At 40.2% G+C, this 17,784-nt stretch overlaps 1 protein-coding gene across 16 annotated transcripts in view; it reads right to left on the bottom strand.

The window, feature by feature from the left end:
* R3HDM2 (R3H domain containing 2) overlaps window positions 1-17,784 on the bottom strand; it is a 183,738-nt gene that overhangs the window by 36,755 nt on the left and 129,199 nt on the right. For all 16 annotated transcript variants that reach the window (XM_081318276.1, XM_081318286.1, XM_081318284.1 and 13 more), the window contains 2 exons: window positions 12,866-13,101; window positions 2,625-2,779 (listed from right to left, as the gene is read on the bottom strand). In XM_081318276.1, the coding sequence (XP_081174402.1) occupies window positions 2,625-2,779; window positions 12,866-13,101 (391 nt within the window). The remainder of the gene's footprint in view (window positions 1-2,624; window positions 2,780-12,865; window positions 13,102-17,784) is intronic.

Here is a 17,784-nt window from a genome sequence, read left to right on the forward strand (position 1 = left end):
AACAATGACCTCATTTTCTTCTATTATTGGGTCTTTGATTTTCTGAAGGCAGGGTAGTGGGAAGACAGAATATCTCTGTGAGAGATACAAGCTTCTTTTAAAGTTTTTAGCTGTATTGTATGTTGGAGTCCCTGGCAGTGACACAACTGGACGAAGATGTATATTGGGACTTGAGGCTTCCACAGAGGTTTGGGACGATGGGTCCACTACTTTTCATCTGACCTGTCTTGATTGGGTCATTAAGGCTTCTCTTGATCAGGCTGCCTAGTTGTCTAGTTTCTGCACTGGATTGGCGTTTACTGGGAAGCAGTAGGAGTCAAGGGGCAAAGGTCAAAGAGAGAACCATCTTCACAGTACCTGATGTATGCCTCTTTAGTAGAAGCAATCAGGGCTGTGACTCCTAAGCTGGAAGAATGGCTCGAACACATTCCAGGAACAACATCAGAGCTAATAAAGGAGAATATTTGTAGCTCAGGGCTGAAATGAGGGGTCCTTGAGGCTCTCTGAGCTTGGTTGTTTTCTTGCAGATGTCTCATTACCCACATTGGTAACATCATCAGTGCACGTGCTAGCACGTGATGAGCCAAAGTGCTTTTTTCCAAAGGCAACTGGACTTTGTTTTTCCTTGAAGGCATTTTGCTTCTCATCCAAGAAGCTTCTTCAGTTCTGACTGAATGGTGGTGAATGGAAGGAGTTATATTCCTTGCAGGCATCTGGTCGTTAGGACTCTCTCTGAGAGTCGTTGAGGCCACTTGGAAGTTTATCTGTGCACTCAGGTCACCTGAATAGTGCAAATGGGTATGGAACCTTCTTGGACCTGCTGAAAGGACCGTGTTGTAAACAGGAGATAGGTGGTGTCGAATCCCTCCCCTTCTGTTGAGAGAGGGCTGTTCCGTTTTAACACAGACGGCCTCTTTCACCTCTCTTTCGAACCAGTAGTCCTCTATGTCCGTAATGTGGACTTGTGCGGAATATGGCTGTCTTCACAAGAGTGACCTTTGTCTTTCAAATGCAGATGGATTGCTGAATCTTCTCTTGATGGGTTCGTTCCTTCCATTCCTCACCATTCAGTCAGAACGGAAGAAGCTTCTTGAATTGAAAGCGAAACGTCTTCAAGGAAAAAACAAAGAAAGTCCAGTTGCCTTTGGAAAAAGCACCTTTGGGGACAACCCTGACCTGGATGACTGAGAATCTCCACAGACATTTAGCACTGATGATATTACCTAATTTGTGTAATGAAATCTCTGCAAGAAAACAACCAAACTCAGAGAGCAGCAAGGACCCCTCTCAACACCAGAGCTGTGCGAAACAACATTTAGAAGAATGTAGTGCAAGGTCTGCGCAGAAGCCTCAAATGCCAAGGCCTCTGATAGAGCACCCGAGATTCAGGAAAACACATTAACACCATTTATGGGGTAAGAAAGAAAATGTAGGATAAAATATAGTAACGGTAACTTACATCCAGTGAAAAAGAGACCTTTGGACTACGATTCTTCATCTAGAGTAGAACCAGATATCTATTCATAATTCAAATGGTCCCCACCCTATTTGCATTTTGAAGGACCTTGAAGACTTGGCTCCTCATGCAGCCTTTGGCAAGGACGACTGATGCCCCTTTCCTTTTTTTTTAATTGTTTCCCATTCGAGTTTGTTTCCTTTGCCATGTCTGTTTATTTTTTCCTTACTGGTTTTATGTTTTTCTATTGTTCCTTATTTTAAAATGTTTTGAATCACCCAGAATTGCTGGGAGCCAGGTGCCATATACCTGTTAATCAGTATCTTCATCTGGACCAAACTATTAAGTATATACCTTGGTCCTGCAAATCATATATACCCTACAATAAGTCATGCGTTGTTTCTGCCCAGCAAAATAAACTCAGCAGGGTGAGGTATCAGGGCAGAGAGCAGCTGCACATGCATGTAGCTACGTGACCTTAAGAAATGTAAGTGGTACCCAACAAGAGGCAACCAAGGAGGAAGTATGAGCATGCTCCGTAACACAAACCCATATTTTTTTACCATGCAAGCTCAGGAAAGGAAGTGCTGGCAGATGCAGTCTGTATACCCCTGCCTGATCCGAATCACCTTTTTCCGCTTCAGACCTTATCTCCGGCACATCCCTAGTGAAGAATCTAAAGAATTAAGGCGCCCATTCTTCGTATTTCTATTGATGTATCCTGAAAATTTCCTTGAGGGAGTAAGTTGAGGACATCATTCTACCCTGCATTTGACTACATCTTGTAGGATCCAATTGAGAAATAGAAAGAAAAAAAACCCGAACACGGTTTGAAGAGGGAGGTAAATGCAGAATGTGTACACCTCTGCTCTGTCCCTACCAATATAGACTCTGGAGCACTACAGTCATATCTAGAAAAATCTCCTACTCAAATGTTTGTGGGTCACCTCAAAATAAATGTGACAGGAAGCCAGGCATGTACCCACTTTTGTACTACAATCAAACCAGAAGGCGGACAGTCTAAGGGGACTAATTTGTGCACAAGGTCATGAACATTATTCAAGCTTCATATAAACATTTCTGAGTGCTCCGCTGGTTACCAACTTCCTCAGGAAGGAGCCACGAGGAAGAGCTCACCACACAGTGGTAACATTGAATAATGACTCACCTGTGATATGATGTGATTAGTCATTGCTGGCTGCTGCTGCGGTGTGGGTGGAAGTGGCTGCGGCTGCAGTTGCTGAGCGGCACATGGCAAGAGGCTTCGGCCAGGCTGCGCAGAGGAGACTTGGCTGCAGGCTTCAGGAGTACTTAGAGAGAGACCTTTATTTTTTAAAAAAATGGAGCGGGTAAGGTGTGAAAAAAGAATCTGCTTTTTTTTTCTTCCTGTAAGAAGTGCTGCCGGGGCTCAACAGTGCCTGGAAAAAAACACAGGATTCCAAACCCTAGACCAGGGGTAGGCAACCTTGGCTCTTTTATGACTCGTGGACTTCAATTCCCAGAATTCCTGAGCCAGCATGGCTCAGCTTGAAAACCTCTCCCTTTTCCCTCAGCATGGATGGCTCAGGAATTCTGGGAGTTGAAGTCCACGAGTCATAAAAGAGCCAAGGTTGCCTACCGCTGCCCTAGACTGTATGCAGAAATACATCCCTTAGTGCTCTCTGAGCTTGCTTGTTTTCTTGCAGACGTTTCATTACCCAAACTAGCTAAGATCATCCGTGCTAGTATCTCTAGCATGGATAATATTACCTAATTTGGGTAATGAAACACCTGTAAGAAAAAAAGCAGAGCACCAAGGACCCCTCATTTCGACACTAAGCTACAAATAGTCTCCTTTATTGGTAGAAATGTGTCTGAATATTCTCAATTTCTACTCAAACCTTCCTGTGATTAGTTTACCTGGTTCAGATCTGAGCTGAGATATTCTATGGATTGATGCTCAGCCTTAGCTTATCGAAACCTTTGTGAAAAGTTCACGTTGTTTTACTGATTTCTATACATTCTTCTGAGTATCTCTGATAGATCCATAGCAAATTCATGAAGAAAAAAACAAACCTAGAATTGTGCAATATTCTATCACTGAAACATCTGTTTGGGGTGTACCAGAAATGATCTGATCATGAAACAGCCTCTTGTAAAGTTGAAATACTTCTGGTCTTTTGATCTATTGACCATAATAAATTTTATTACCACTACACTTGACATGTTGAAGATAGAATGGGATGCTCCAAGGACAGAATGTTTTAACCTTGAAATGATTAAAAATAACATCCTGCATAATCCTATTTCACACTGAAAAGACTACTGCGAATGAATCAAATCAACAAATCATATTTCACAATACAATAATATAACAAAGCAATGCTGAATGAGGACCACATTTCTAGCTTCCTTAGAAATCTTTAAAAGTATTTGGAGTTTGGGTTTTTTTTTGAGCTTCTCTCTCTCTTTCACACACACACACACACACAAACACACACAGAGCGACAGAGAGAGAGAGAGAGAGAGAGAGAGAGAGAGAGAGAGAGAGAGAGGGAGGGAGGGAGGGAGGGAGGGAGGGAGGGAGGGAGGGAGAGAGAGAGAGAGAGAGAGAGAGAGAGAGAGAGAGAGAGAGAGAGAGAGAGGGAGAGAGAGAGAGAGGGAGAGGGAGAGAGACACGGTCTCAACTATTCCCCTACTACTATATTTAAAAACTGTTCTCTTGGTAACAATATCTTTACTTCAAAAGTAGACATTTCCAATTAGGAAGAAATGGCTTCCAAATAAATGTAATCCAGAAGATGAAAAACAACATGTGGGCAAGCCATTCCTATGTATACAATACATTCCACTCAAAGAAGTTGGTAAAATTAGAAATATTTTATACTGAGTGCAAAGATGATGCTTTATTGGGTACTAGCCATAATTATTTTCATATATTCACACAGTTCTAGATTTGCATCAGCTTCACCTAGTATTGCACTCTGTCTCCATGTCCTTTAAAAATGCATTAACTGTATTATACATTTACTTCAAGTAGCATAGGTATTTTTAAGGCAAAAGCTCCCTGGCACCTAAGCAAGGTGCATTTTCCACCTTTTTTTAACACAAAACACAAAAGCATAGCTTTAAGCCACTGGAGAACAAGGGGGAGATAAAGTAAAATATGCACCAGGATATAATTTCATGTATGTATGAAAATAATTTTATCTGACTTCTGGTTTGCCATCGCGGCCACTGCAAACGCTAGAAGACGAGCTCCATCTTCCACGTCCAATTTTGTTCCACTTGGGGACCCTGGAAAGGGTCGAAAGTCGCCCTATAGGGGCGACAAGCAAGGAGGGGACACCCACTTGATTGTGGGAGGGCGGCAGCCCTTCTGCTTGATCCAGGGCAGCCCTCCAAACCAAGGGAGGAAAGACTGGCCATAGCAATATGGCTCATCACTAAGCTGCAGACAGCCGAAGTCAACTTACCATCAAACACTTCTAAAGCAACGTGGATGAAACTGGGTGAGATCTGATCTTCTCTTTAAGATCTTAAGTATTTTCTTTTCCTGTAAAAGCTGCCCAAAGTATCTTTTCCCCCTCTGAGAAGAGAGGGAAGGGAATTTCTACCCCACCCTCAAAGAACAGTAGCCACTGACTACCCAGGGGAGTTAAAGCACTAAAAGAACAGTTTTAATCTAATTGGATTTATATGTTTCTGAAACTTGGGGACCAAAAGTTTTATTTTTACTGAATACTTTTGTTTTTATCTATAAAAAAGAAATAAAACTGGAAAAAAGGATTATAAAAATTTTGGACTTAAAATTTTTTAAACAGCATTGGTGACATTGTGTGGCGAAGTTTGGTTTTACAACTTGTTATTGCCTAAAAGGCTTGAAGCCCAGACTTCAGATAAAACTCTTTCAACCTTGATAGATACCACCTGTGAGAAACTCAGGTGTAAAGAGAATTTCTGGGCGGCATAATTGGCCTGCTTAAACTATGAATGTAAACCTTTACTGACTTTCAGAGCTATATGTGGGGAATTGCTTTCCTATTTCTTTATCTGAGAAACATTTATTATTACACAAGATGATGGAATACCTTGGACTATAAAATCATACTTGACAAATGACTTCTACTATAAAGACCAGCTATAATAAGTGAAATAGAGGTCCCATACCTAATTATAAAAGTTATTTTTAATGTCTGATTTTAAAGTCCTCAACTTAACACACTATTAAGAGAATATGGATGAAGACCAGGAAAAGATCCTTTCCATGTTGAAAGCAATACATGAAACCATTCTTTCAGTTTGTGACAAAATAAGAAGCAACATAAAAGAACAAGACGCCAGCTTAGATATACAAACCCAAATTTTGACTACAACCAAAGAACTAACAATGCAGAAGATAATAGAAGAAGTGGAACAATCAAACACTAAGACAGGACAATTGACCAACAAATACAGTTAATGGAAAATACAGAAAAGGGAGTGACAACACTGAAAATGGAAAAGACTTTCTATATAAATCAGAAGGAATTTGAGGAGAAGACAAACAGATTGAATGGAAGATAAACATATCAGGACAATCATGGGAAATTGGAATAATAGGGAGACGATCTAATGAACAAATGGGCTAGCCCAGGGATAGGCAACCTTGGCTCTTTTATGACTCATGGACTTCAACTCCCAGAATTCCTGAGCCAGCCATTCTAGGAGTTGAAGTCAATGAGTCATAAAAGAGCCAAGACTGCCTACCCCTGGGCTAGCCCTTCCAAAAAATGGCAACTAAATGGTCTCTCTTATTTCAAATAATATATATAATAATAGAGGGAAATCTATTTGATGATTTAAAAGCACTGACACGGAAGGTTAGTTGGCAAAAGAAGAAAGCCAAAATAAGGCTGAAGAAAATTGGGGTTTTGATTTATTAGAGGGGATTTCATATTAGTGATTAGAGGGTTAAAGGGAGAAGTTGAGATAAGAGGGATTTTGGTCATTTAATTTATAATATTTGGAAATTAGTTGAAAATAAGGATTGTATTTGTTTAATATTTAAAAATTAGATCCAAAAGAAAAAAAATATGAATATGTTTATTGATTAACTCAGACAATATATATAATGATTTTGATTTATTGAAGGGGATACTGTATTATTAATTAGATGATTTAATATTGTGGGAAATAGATAACTTTTAGAAAATAGAACAAGACTATACTCAAATAGATGTGTATTTTGAATATTAGATTCTGTTATGAATTGAGATAAGGGAAACTTTGGTTACCTAAAGCCTGGAAATTATAAATATCAAATGTTAAATTTGAATATTGATGGAAAACTAAAAATTGGGGAAAAATCAATAACAGGACATTGATTGTCTATAAAGATTGAATGTAAAAGTAATTAAGATATATATAAGCTAAAAATTTATTGATAAATGTAATAATGAAGTTTTTACTTAGTTGATATAATAAGAACTGTATTAGCTTAAATATATTAAGGGAAAAAGAGAGGAAATAGTTGATGTTGTAACTTGAGATTTGTATTAAAGATTTTTGTATGTTATTGAACTATTGATTAACCCTGCCACCACGTTGCTTTTTAAATACTTAAATGTAAAATTAGAAAACGAATAAAATATTATTAAAATAATAATAATTTTTATCTTCAGTGATGTTTCAATAGGTTAAATGCATTAATTCACAATACAATCACACTACAAAAAAGCAGATTCAGACCACGTTTCCCACTATATTATACATCATAAGTGACTTTTTATTACAGGAGGCCTTCAAGTTACAATGGCAATGGGGACCAGAATTTCTGTCGCTAAGCGATGCAGTTGTAAAGCTCAATATCACGACTGCATTGCTTATCGACAGCAATCCCGGCACACCCTGTTGTCCCCATTAACCAACTCCCAAGGGCCATTAGCTGAGAAACTATCCTAATTCAAACCATTCCCGTCTTGGCCCTTCCCTATCTCCACCACCACCATCCGAGCCTCAGTACTTTTAAGTTAAAGGACTTGCCTCCCCTTCAATTCCCTCCAACAACCTATTCCCCCCTCCCCAATTGCAATCCTTCTGGCTACCCTGCACAGCACCAGAACTATGCACCTTTTGGGCTCCTTGTTGCATTGCAACTCAGGGGCTTCTTGTTGTGCCATGCTCTGGAGCGGCAAGAAGCCCCTGAACTGCACTGCAGCGCAAGGCTCCAGTTGACTCGAGAAGCCCCAGCTGCCCCTATCCAGCCCGGCATCACGGCCATCCTAGGAAACCCCAGCCACTCCAGCCCAGAGGCATGGAACAAAAGCCACAGCTACAGCCAACTTTGACACCCTAAATTCTGTGGCTCTTGCCACCCTGCACTCCACCCCCCACCCCCACCCTTGAGTTGACCTTTGCTGCCGTTTGCTCCCACTGCTGATGTGGTATGACTCGCCTGGTCCTTCACGAAGCAGCTGATGGCCATCTCAAGCCTTCTTCTAAAGGTCTCGCAAAAAAACTGCCACACGTAATCTTGGGAAGAAAGCCTAGTGAAGGATCAGGTTGAGCATGCTTGGTCAGCAGTGGGAGCAAGAAAAGGACAAAGGTCAGTGTGGGCAAGAGAGCACAGGGTGGCAGGGGCTATGGAGTGGAGGGACCAAAATTGCAGAGATTTGGGGTGGGGTGGGAGACAGACAGATGGAGGAATTGAAGTGCCTCTGGAGTCATAAGTTTGGGCCGGCTACCAAGTGCCCAAATTTTGATCACATGACTGTGGGGGTTCTGCAATGGCTGTAACGAAGCCTGAGTAATATGTACCATTCATTCAATGCCGCTGTAACTTTGAAATGTCACTGAATCAATGGTGGTAACTCGAGGACTACCTGTATACGTAACCTAGTTTAATCTACTGTGCTAAAATCTTAATGGCTTTTTGCAAATGTGATGCAAAACGTGAAGCTCCAGTATACAGATGGTTTACTGGGATGCAGAAAGATGCCTTAGTGTTTATTTCTTCAAGCCAGAAATGTTAAGTATCTTCAATTTAATAAAACAAGGTTTTTAAATTTCTAACGCCTATCCAGGAAACCAAATAAACTTGGGATAACTACAGATCTTTCATCCACTATGAAGTGACCAGTAAATTTTCAGTGTAAAAGCCGGGGGAAATTAAGTCTCCTAGAACTTTGGTTCTGCCTGCAACCAAGATATGGTGGTGCCATCCCAAATGTGATTATTAACTATCTATGACAAAGCAGTGAGAAAGCCCAAATCTAGACAGCAGGCCTCAAGGATAAAGTTGGATTCCAAATCTTATACAATCAAATGGAATATTAGCCTGTCGGAGGGGGGAAAAACAGGTGATCTGATTATTATCACCCTATTCTGTATCCCTTTCTCTGGGTTAATTCTAAGGTGAGTCCCTTTTTTTAAATCTCTGTGAAACTTAATACTCTAAACAAAATCCCCTCCCGTCCGAAAACCTTTCTTTTCCCTGCATAGGGAAGGCTTCCAAAGTTCTGTTTCTGACTGCAATGGTATGACCATAATTACAGTGGCATTTGAGCAACAGTAGGCACTAACTACTTTTTACTCCCACAGACATTCTTGCAAGGACAGAATTATCATCACCACTTCCCCTGATGAATGCAAAGGATTCAGGAAATATATTACATTTATTTACTTTTTGTTAAAGCCAACAACCGACACCACGCAGATCTCAAATCCACCACACGCTGGACCTTCTTGGATATGATTGCTCTGCTTTATAATAGCACTGTATGATACACACATTAGGAATTCACCTGTACAATCCGAGTGCTCTGGGGACCAAGCACGACTCCACTTCTTTTGTTTTGTCACAGAAAAATCACTGAATAATTAAAGGGCTGATCCACATGCAATAGAGAATGTACGTTTTTCCTAGGCGTTTCTGAGACCCACGGACAACTCTCTATAAGACTCATGTGGTATATGAGTCTTATGCTATTTGTGCATTGTGATTTAAACTGCACGGGAAATAAATAGTCCAAAACAACTGTGTATGAAGCTGCTTTAGTCTTCCCATTTGTTATGTGTCATATTTAGCTAACTATTCAGGTTAACCACCAAAAGATGCTGTTATGACCTCTTATGACACGACATAGCATGTTCTTACCAATAAATTACTTTCTTTCACTCTAAGTGGTCCCTATTCTACTCACGTATGACATATGAAATTGAAAAAAAACCCAACAGAACAGAACACAGTGTTAAAATAAATGGTAAATGGAAAGGTAACTCGACATTTTGCTTTATATTTTATCCATATTGCTAGTATTTGGTCTTTGGATTCCTGTTTGCCTCTTCCTATTAGAAAAGATTCTACATAAATGATAAAATGAAAATGTCAAACTACCAGCCCCTTCCAAAAGACGGTGCTGTATTTGCTGAAAATAAGTGGTCTTAAGGAACAGTTGCTATGCAAAAAGAAATTAAAATGAAGATGATTTATGTTGCAAGAAAATTCAACCAAGCCCACCATCTAGTCTCCTTTAAAAGCATACGAAGGATTCACTTGACACAGTCTCTGGTTAAAATATTTATGTCTGAAGGACAGAGAGAAAGAGAACCGAGCTTTACTTGTTGGCGTAAGAAAACCATGAGTTTGCATGTAGTAATGCCATGTAGTTATGTACAAGAATCTACACAATTCTTCTCTTGTAAGTTTCTTAGGGGTTGCTCCTAAGGAACGAAGCATTTTTTTCACATATTTGCATACCCAACATCATCAAGAATCTGAATAATCAACCAAGGAGGGATAGCTGGACAATGACATAAATAGTTCTTTCCAGTTCTATGACTGAAACAAACACAATCTCCTCGATTATCAATCCAGGGAGCCTGCAAATGAATTTTTTTTAATCTACATCCTACTGACTGATGGGAATTGTAGTCCAAAACATCTGAGGTTTACTGGTTGAGAGGTACCCGAGGGGCCAGGAGAAAGAATTGGTAGCAGAGAAGAAGTTCTGCAGTACTAGTACCAAACAAGGGAAATGCTGGCAATGAAGAGGCTTGAAGAAAGGGGAACATAATCAGAAACAGGACCAGACTTTCAATCTCCTGAAACCCTGTTGGGTCTGAAATGCCAACCCAGACACAAAAATTTCCTTTTTGCTGCTAATTATGCACTCAAACTCCTACGTAAAGGAGTAGGCACCATCATCCAAATTGTATTTGGTATCACTCAGGTCTGTGTCTATTATGCTACGACGCCAAAATAAGTCCGGCATGAAGGGAAATCCAAGCTGTGTGATCAAAATACGGCACATCCAATACATTTAATTATACATCTTTTTGATAATAGTTTACAAAATAGTACTTTTGTGAGGGCAGAAATAACTACTTGCTTAAAGCCACCCCATGAATTTGCATTTGAGACTTCCTATCCCACAGCTCCTGCTTTCGGTCACATTCCCACACAAGGTCTTGGTGTTTTTAAGAACTTTTCATTACATAATATGTTCGTATACCAGCTGCCATGTAGCACTCCTCCACCAGTCTCTCTTCCCAGGGGAACAATGTGACAGAGAATAATGGAAGGAGGAAAGTTATTTGTGGGACAAAGATAGGCGAGCAATTAAAAGTAACCAATGGAGATACAACTAACAGACCAACATAAAAAGGAGCAGCATTTATTCTGCATTTTTATTACAGTTTTTGTACAAATGAGATAAAAGAAATAAAAATTCTGAGAATATGCATCACTAAATCACCCAGCAACACAGCCTATTCTTGGTGCTTTAGTTGTGAACCACACTTACTGCACGCCTGCCTTGATGCTTTCTTCTGTGACTTAAAAAGCTATGCACATGGTTAAAAAATGGGTGTCAAATAGCTAGATGCCAAAGACAAAACAAAAAATGTCAGCATTCTTTGATGCAAAGACCAACTTTTCATGCATCTGCGCAACCAGATGGGTGACAGGATTTTTCTCCAACACCATGATGACTATGAAGGCAGGGGATCATGTTCGTAAACAAGTATGCTAAAAGGAAAACATGGTAAAAGAAATAAACAAAGGCATATCAGTGCCCGCCCTTGAAGTAAACAGGCTGAGTAGATGATGGTTAAATATGAGTCATCCCTAGTGCTGTAGAGAGCAACAGTGAGAGAGGAGACACAATGTTACTTAATGCCACCCTCTGTATTGACGCATCCCTATTTCTGAGGGTAGAAGGATGGATTAGTACATCTGTAAATGCATCGCCCACCCCCCCATAAATTAAGTATGCTACATAATACTGCGGAGCGATGGATGAGAATCTTGGAAGTGCATGTTCTTTCACCTGGATGGGAAAGAAGTAACAATATGCTAACTTACCCATACAAACAACAAGTACCAACGCAGATGCTGATGACTGTACAATAGCACTGAAGGTACTTCTCCAGGCACCACTTCTCCTTCAGAAGCGTATTTAATGTTACTAACATTTCCCAACCTGCTACCTTGCTGATGTTTCAGATTACAGGCTCGTCTCTATTACTGACATGCTAGGTAGGTGAAATCTCATTTTCTAGTCTTGTTTACCTGACCTAAGAGATGTAAAGTTCATCTTTTCAACTATTTTTCAAGAGCCACCATCATTTTGGGTTGCATATATATGGAAACTTATGATCTGTTTCTAGCTGGGAATGATTTAGAATTTTTACTGAATAACACACCAATTAAAACAGATAAGAAATCTCAGAATGAAATTACAGAACTCTGAATGCTGATTTTTTTTTTATCCAAGAGAACTAGATGAGGCTTATATTCTGCACATCGTTCTCATTGATGGTTATCATGTAACAGGTCTTTGTGGTTGTCTGCAGCCATCAACACTGAAGCCTGCACCAGACTGGTATGCTATGACCCATAAACAGCTCAAGGGGAAAAACGAAGACTAAGCATTATCACTGTGGGTTGCTTTTCAATGTGAACATTTTTTAAAGCTGACACAGCACTAAAAAGGGCCTTCATAAAATCCAATGTATAGGGCTCAGAAATAAAATCTCATCATGTTTAAAGCAGTTCTAATTGGATTAAAAAGACAGAAGGTATTTTGTCAATAAGGCCCAGTGTTGTAGTTGAGATCTAGACCCAGGTGATACTTAAGAGAGACTGACTTTTTCTCAACATCTCAGTCATCTCTGGAATGGGACAAAAACCTCGATAACCAGCTCGTTTCTTGTTGCCGGCTCCGTTTCTCACAGCTGACATGGCTGCTATCTAGCGCAAACGTTTCAGGGAGGTTTCTAGCTGCCTCCTCTTCAGGTCTTTTGACTTCTATGGTGTTAAGCAATGCTAATGCATGAGACGCAGGCTAGGACCCGCTGGAAGGGGGACACAGAGGATTACCCCAAGATATAGTCATCACAAACTTAGAATCTCTTGTTTTACTCAAAGAAAGGCAAAGAAAGAGTTACCTGGCCTGGCAGTCCTGTTGGCGCCATTCCCTTTGCCAATGCCACCAATGCTGTCTCCTCGGGTCAAGATAGAAATGCCACTGAAGCTGCTGGCTTTGGTGACCGGAGGCCGCAGATTGCGCGTCGAGCCATCAGAGTCTGTGCTACTCCACGGCCGGGGCTCCATGGATTTCATCTCGCTCTCTGTGCTGCTCTGGCGGCTGCCTGAAGCCCGGCTGAGCCCGTCTCGGTTACCCCTGTGGCAGGGATGGCAACGGTTAATGTCACAGAAGAAGGCACAGCCTGTCTAAACATTCAAGGTGTCATATGTTTTGGCACTCGAACAGCAGACAAATGAGCACAAGTAGCTACACTGAAAAGGGCCAGCTGAAAAGCTACTGGCCTTCAAACAGACTTCACCTGTAGGCCGATGGGCCTTTCACAGGCTGCCCCTGGAGGAGTAGGCAGAATGGTCAGCATCACAATGGATGGGTGACAATCTAAGTCAAAACTGCCCTGCACAGCAAGTGCTCTGACCAAAAAGGCAGGATGAGTTCAAGCAGGCCTGTGCTCTGACACCAGAATTTGGATGTCCCTCCTAACTCAGGGAGCCAGGTGTTTCCAGCAGTCAGTTTAATTTAAGCAGTGCAACTTTTTGGGTGAGCAAACTGTGGCATGGGCACGAAACCTTTTGAAACCTTTTTGTGCTAGAGTGTGATTGGAATGTTTCCTCACGTTGCAGTTCTACCTGCAACTCGCTCCTTACAAACAACTGTCAAAAAAAAAATACCTCAGTGCTGAAAACATAGAATCTGCACACGACGTCACTAAAGAAGAGCAAGTCGGTGAGAACGGGAAGAAAGTGTGAAAATACTGGCAGTCTCAGTTCGTATGTGAGAAGGTACAAATGAAAAACAAGACTGTCCCCTAAATTCTAGGACAGCATTAGATAGGTTAATGAGAAGAAGTTTATTAAAATTACAGGGAGTTATATAACAATAAGAACAGCATAAATGTTTACGGCTCCGAGAATACAGTTTAAAAGCATTTCCCCAAGGAAAACAATTCAGAAGTAAGTGGGGAAGCGTAATCCATGTATTTAACATCAAAAGTCATCTTGGAAAACATTAATTGGCTGAAAGGACATTTATAGGTTTGGTACTGCTTGTCCAGACTGAGATTGTATTAGAATTTGCATAGCTTGAAACTGACACATATATATAGCCAACACCATGATGTATCACAAAGCTTTACACAGGTCTTTTTGCTTCAAACCTCACGTTTACAATCCCTGGCAATAGAAGCTAATTGTTTTTAAATACCAAATGCCGATTAAATACAACTCTATCAACAAACTACTGGTACTGGCATATAGTCCTTCAGGCAGCAGGCATGGTTTAGATAAGAGTGCATTGAGAAAAAGGCCCAGTACCCAATGCTTGAAAAAGAGGAAAGGGAAGGATTTAGTGACCCGGTAGGTATAAAATGTACCGTATATCTCTTTGCAGAGATGCTCTTTAGGTGTGGCTATCTTAAATCTTTGGTCTTCAGTTTACTCCTATAATGTTTTGTTTTTAAACTGTTAAGTTTAAAAAGATTTGATCTTGTTGCACCTGAAAGAGCTTTTGAAGGATGCTCATTCAAACTGCACTGAGTTTAGAGACAAACAGTTGCATAGACACGATCTTCCTTCCTCTCTTCTTTCTCTCTAGGTGGATATCTTATTATTGAAGGTGATCAATTGCAGGATAAATTCTCCCAGCTTATTTGTACCCACAGCCTACTGAACTCCATGTGTTCAAACACGTTTCACATTAAACTTGCAGTTGAATATAACAACGGTAGCCCAGATATTTAGCTACTGCAAGGTGGCTAAGTTTCAAACTTAGGCAAGGGACTTCAGCCAGATGCAGAGATAACACTAGGCTGTCTTTCAGTCCAAAAGAAACCTCCCACCCCACCCCACCCCCCAAAAAATCCATACTTGCCAAGTTGAAAAGAGTAAGCAATTCTGAGTTTTGGTATTTTGCTTTCTCAATTCCCCCATCATATGTCAAGATTGGAAATATTGGGAACAGATGGCTTTGGTTTGTCAATATTAAAATGAGTCAGACTTTGAAAAAACGATTTCAACTACCTGAAAGGATTGAGTGGAAAAATGGACCCTAAATCTATTGTGGCAAATTGAAAAGTTAGTCTATCATTACAGATATTGGCAATGGAGACTATTCCGATCAATCTCGGTGGAATATGTAATGTATAGATCTCTACGATATAAAGCCTGTACTTGCTGAACAATGGGAAGTTTTCAAACTAAGGAAGTGAGTACAGAACTTTATCAGTGAAAAAAAATGGGGTGGGGGGAGATAGCCGTAGTCATTGCCAATGGCTTACAAATAATGTTGAGTCAGTAAGTATTTTAATTTCTCCATTATCATCAGAACAGGACAGAAAAATGCATCTATGGAAGAGATTAAACAACATACTCTATAGTCTATAACCTGAATTCATGTTACTGAAACTACCTTATTCTGAGATATGTAGACAACCTTGAAGCCTGCTTTGGACAGAATAAACCGGGGATTTATTTTATATAGACAGCATGGGAGGGAAAGTTGAAGGGTATTGTTGATCAGTAGTGTTCAGTCCATGATGGCTTGTCCAGAAGAACTTTCACACAGGATGTATCAAGAGACCTCACTTTTATCTTACTATCACTGCTTACTAGCCAATTCTAACTCATATTACTTCTTTATATAGGAACAGATACAAGCTTCTGAGAACAACGGCCTCCATGCTGAGTGTCCCCCAACAACTTCAAATTCTTAATCGCATCTTACCACATTAGATCTTTGGGATAATTTGTTGAAACCTAACCAGAACAAAACCACCTATAGGTCAGAAGTTCATCTGTAGACATGACAGCTTCCTTTCATCTTGCCACATGAAAGGAATCTGCCATGCCTACCGATGAATTTCTTATCTATAGGTGGTTTTGCTCTGGTTAGGTTTCAACAAATTATCCCAAAGATCTAATAACTGATCCTAAAAAAAGTTCTGGGAAGCAGACGAGGCGGCCTCATAAGGCAACTGAGCTTTGTGGCTGTTATTAAAGGTAACAGAACCGAAGACAGATACAGATGTGGGACACAATGCCTGAGAACAAATTTCTGTATGAATCCCACTGAAGCAAGCAGCAGCTATACAAGAATAATAACTCCAGTTCAACTCTGACAGGTATAGTTTGGTCTCCAATGCTCATAATTTGCTACTTAGGCCTTGAGCAAATATTATGTTTTTTTCATCACAAAGCAAAAGCACTTATATCATGCCATGCAGACTGCTCTTATTAAAGTATACCACTGCAGTCCACACAATGTACCTGCTTGTTTTCCCAGGGTAACAACAGCAACATCAATAGATGAGTTACATGCCAAAGGTAACCATGGAAAAAGAGTAACACAAGAGAGGAGTGAAGAATTCCTTGATCCTGTTCCCATTTGCACATTTACTTCAAGAAAGTAGAAAATTATTACATAAGGGTTTGGCATCACAGTTTAGGATTTGCAAGGTTCCTTTCTCTTATATTGTTAACAAGGAACTTTAGAAAAGGTCATTAGGATTTGATCTTCATTTGGTATCTTCATTATGCAAATTTATCCAATAATTATCAGTCTTTAGAGTGGACATTTTTCCAAAGCTTTAGATTCTTTTCAAGCTTAGGACTCATGTAGGTATTATAGTTTATAAGAAATTACAAGCAAGGTATTTCTTTGCAAAGTCAGCAGTTTCAAGTCCAATTGATTTAAAATGTCCAAATATTTGGTGAATCTCTGTGGTATGGTACAAAGAACTCCAATTACTACTGGCGTTATAGTTGATTTTTTTTCCTTCCAAAGTCCTCCAATTTCAAATTACAAATCTGTCGTTTTTCCATCTGATTTTTATCATTTACGTCCTAATATTTTTACATCTATGAACATCAGTTTCTTCCCCAATAGCAGTAATGGCTGGTTTTCCAGTTGTCTGTTGGTCTGTATTTTACAACTCAAGATTCTGACATCCTCATTTTCTTTTTCACACATGTGGTGCCAAGTAGCTTTTTTTTAACAGTAAAGCCATGTTTTCCACATAGATTTCAAAGTATAATTTTTGTAGCAATTTCATGGCTTTGATAATACACTCTGGGCAACTTTACTGCAGCAACTAATGAGATGATATACATGTTCATCTTTAATGATAATAATAAGTTGGAAGGGACCTTGGAGGTCATCTAGTCCAACCCACTGCTCAGACAGGAAATCCTATACCATTTCAGACAAATGGCTGGCCAGTCTCTTCTTAAAAACTTCCAGTGTTGGAGCATTCACCACTTCTGGAGGCAGGTTGTTCCACTGATTAATTGTTCTAACTGTCAGGAAGTTTCTCCTTAGTTCTAGGTTGCTTCTCTCCTTGATTAGTTTCCATCTGTTGCTTCTTGTCCTGCTTTCAGGTGCTTTGGGGAATAGCTTGACTCCCTCTTCTTTGTGGCAGCCCCTGAGATATTGGAACACTGCTGTCATGTCACCCCTCACCCTTTTCTTCATTAAACTACACATACCCAATTCCAGCAACCGTTCCCTATATGTTTTAGCCTCCAGTCCCCCAATCATCTTTGTTGCTCTTCTCTGTACTCTTTCCAGAGTCTCGACATCTTTTTTACATCGTGGTGACCAAAACTGGATGCAGTATTCCAGGTGTGGCCTTACCAAGGCATTGTAAAGTGTTATTAGTACTTCACGCAATCTTGATTCTATCCCTCTGTTAATGCAGCCTAGCACTGTGTTGGCTTTTTTGGCAGCTGCAGCACACGGCTGGCTCATATTTAAGTGATTGTCCACTAGGACTCCGAGATCTCTCTCACAGTTACTACTATTGAGCAAGGTACCACCTATAATATA

Source organism: Vipera berus (assembly GCF_964194415.1).
Source record: "Vipera berus genome assembly, chromosome: 2".
NCBI lineage: Eukaryota > Metazoa > Chordata > Lepidosauria > Squamata > Viperidae > Vipera > Vipera berus.